This window comes from Hippocampus comes, unplaced genomic scaffold (assembly GCF_001891065.2).
Source record: "Hippocampus comes isolate QL1 unplaced genomic scaffold, H_comes_QL1_v1.1 scaffold78, whole genome shotgun sequence".
Taxonomy (NCBI): Eukaryota; Metazoa; Chordata; class Actinopteri; order Syngnathiformes; family Syngnathidae; genus Hippocampus; species Hippocampus comes.
Genome location: NW_017805798.1, coordinates 1315340 through 1318431, shown reverse-complemented (window position 1 = coordinate 1318431; position 3092 = coordinate 1315340). Strand labels below are relative to the sequence as shown.

Genomic DNA, 3092 nt, shown 5'->3' with positions numbered 1-3092 from the left:
AGGGGGGCGGCTCGCAAGGCTGCTGCCACCCCGGGCGGCCTGAAGCGAAGCCCCAGCGCCTCCTCTATCAGCACCATGAGTTCCGTGGCCTCATCTGTCAGCGCCAAGCCGAGCCGCACTGGCCTGGTGAGATACACTCAACCACAATACACAAATCATGATACAAAAAATGTCTTATGGGTCATAAAGCAACACTTGTGTAGTGACACTTGGTGGTAGTAGTAGAAAACAAAAAGGTGCAGGGCTATCACTAATTATAACTGCATTCAGTGTAATGGTGACTTCCATCCATCCATATTCTGGTTCGCTTATCCTCACAAGGGTCGCGGGGTGCTGGAGCCTATACCAGCTGTCTTCGGGCAGTAGGCGGTGGACACCCTGATCCAGTTGCCAGCCAACCACAGGGCACACAGACGAACAACCATTCACACTCACACCTCGGGACAATTTAGTGTTCACTGTGAGGTCGACACGCTAACCACTGGACCAGCGGGCCGCCTCAACTAAGTTTTTGGTGTTGTACTTTCACACGTCACTGAGTGGGGATCGATCCCACGCTGCCTGCACCCAAAGCTGGCGAGTGTACCACTACACTACCAGTGACTGCGTAATGGTGACTTTTTTTTTTCTATGTGTTGATGTGAAACCAATCCGTGGTGGACTGAAAAAATATCAATGATTTTGACGCGGCTTGACTTAAATTACATTAACAACAACTGCAAAAAAAAAAAATTGTCATGCAACCCCCTGATCAGTGGTTTTCAGAGTACGGCCCGTGGGCCACATGGAGCACGCTCCGTTTTTGAATGCTTCCCACTGAGCATTTACATGATTAAAAGTCGTGGTATAACTGCATTACGGTATTTTATTCGTTGATCTCTGCCACCCACAGCTGACAGAGACGTCGTCACGGTACAACCGCAAGATCTCGGGCACCACAGCTCTGCAGGAGGCTCTGAAAGAGAAGCAGCAGCACATCGAGCAGCTCATGGTGGAGAGGGACATGGAGAAGGCCGAGGTGGCCAAAGCCACCAGCCACGCCGGGGAGATGGAACAGGAAATCACGCTGCTCAGGGACGACCAGGAGCAGGTAAAGTTGGTGAACAACTCAAGTTTAGTGGGAATGATGGGATAAAATTGTGTGTGTGTGTGGGGGGGGGTTACAATTTGACATTGATGCAACCCATTTAGTCCCTTGTGTCACCACTACTGGCGCAATGTAGTTCATGTAACCATATATGAGGTGTTTGAAAATGTGTTTTTTTTTCAAGAGTTCTTTTTACTATGTTTGATTCGGTGAAGTCCAAGTCAGTTTTGTACTGTGTCATTTGGAAGATGGAGGCCAAGATGGATCAGTTACGTGCCTTGGTGGAGGCAGCCGACAAAGACAAAGTCGAGCTGCTCAACCAGCTTGAGGAGGAGCGGAGGTAAGGCAACATGTGGAATTTAGTAAACTCTTACCAGTATTACAGGCTTATTGTGCTTTTTATTTTTATTTCATTTTTAATAGGAAAGTTGAGGACCTACAATTCCGTGTTGAGGAAGCGTGCATCACCAAAGGGGACCTGGAGGTAATTTCTCAACATGCACACGTTACAGTTAGTGTTGAATGGATTATAACATAACAATAAAATACATACGGTATATAATATATAACAGAAATTAGCATGGACGGACGCTATGGTCATTTTAAACTGTCAAACTGCTACTTTAATCCACGAAACAACACATACAAACAGAGCATTTCACAATTCTTCACAGGCCTTTATGTATTCTCTGCTCTGTGGAAACGATATTTATAACTCGAGATTAGTTGTTGGCTTTTTCTGCCAATTCTTGGTGTTAAATTACAACATCAAAGCTCGGTGCACTCCGCCGCATTGTGGCACATTGTGGTATTACACCTAAGATAGGCCGTTTGAAAATCACTACGATTTGTATACTAACAATTGAAAAGTAATTTTTTTAAAAATTGCAAATTTTCATAATAAAGAGTCGTGCTGTGTTTGCATTGCATTCTCTTTATTGATGTTTGGAGAAACGAGACACTCATTATATTTGTTTGATGTAAGTCATGTTTTTCGAGTGCATTATTCCAGCTGTTGATCAAACTGTATTTGATCCCGGGATTTGTCATTTACTTCCACAGCGGGACCCACTTGGTTTAATCAGAAGGAACTCGAACTAAGAGCTTTAAAACGAGGGCGTCAGGGTTAGGATACTTATTTTACTTTTTTTTTTTTTTTCACCCCACTTAGTACATGTGCTGTGCACTAACATTAATGAGTCACCCTCAGAATGTGCATGCAGCTTCACAAAAACAAACCAAAACCAAAATGCCCAAACAAAAGTGTGTTGAGTGCAAGCTGGCGACTAATCCTGTAACTTTTTGATGCCTCTTGTTCAGTGATGTGATGTTATCACCTCTTCTTTCCTCTTGTCTTCGTCCCTTTTTTACATTTTATTTTTAAAATTATTTTCATGTTCTCCCCGTGTTGGTCCAGTGCTCGGCATGGAACCAGTGGAGATGCTCCCCTCGTCATGCCACTCCCCCCGCTCACATAAACCTTAACCCAACTACTTGCCTGCGTCTCCCTGATGACAAGTTACTTTTATTTCCAAAATATGACGTTTCCTCAGATGATAACCCTTGGCGTTTAGTTACACATCTTCTAAGAGAGGCCACCGTGTTATAGAAGTAAGGTGTTTAATTGAGGGGAGGCTTTTTTTCTTACAATTTTTTTTTTCCTCCAAATAACCCATCCACTCATCCCATTTTCTACCACCTATCCTTCCATTGTGTAATATTATTCATTGTAAGAAGATATATATATATATTTTTTTCAATGTTTGATTTTATTTAATATCAATTATTTGTTTGTTTAAATAGGTAGTTTTGAGAATTGTTGAAAACATGCAGAGCAAACAATGTATCGGTAGTCCGTAATTGTGGAGGTGAAGTGTTACACTGTTTTTCACCATTTCAGTTTTCGCGGGTTATTTATTTATGTAGCCCTATGACGCGTTTCGGTTTACGGCATGAGTTTCCATTGCCCTACTATGTAAGAACTTGAGCGCCTTTGATTACATCA

The 3092-nt window shown here is 42.9% G+C and overlaps 1 protein-coding gene across 1 annotated transcript in view; it reads left to right on the top strand.

Moving 5' to 3' along the window:
* Positions 1-3092, top strand: part of clip1a (CAP-GLY domain containing linker protein 1a) — a 27987-nt gene that overhangs the window by 7767 nt on the left and 17128 nt on the right. Inside the window, exons 6-8 of the mRNA XM_019885447.1 lie at positions 893-1090; positions 1336-1427; positions 1511-1571. Coding sequence (XP_019741006.1) covers positions 893-1090; positions 1336-1427; positions 1511-1571 — 351 coding nt within the window. The remainder of the gene's footprint in view (positions 1-892; positions 1091-1335; positions 1428-1510; positions 1572-3092) is intronic.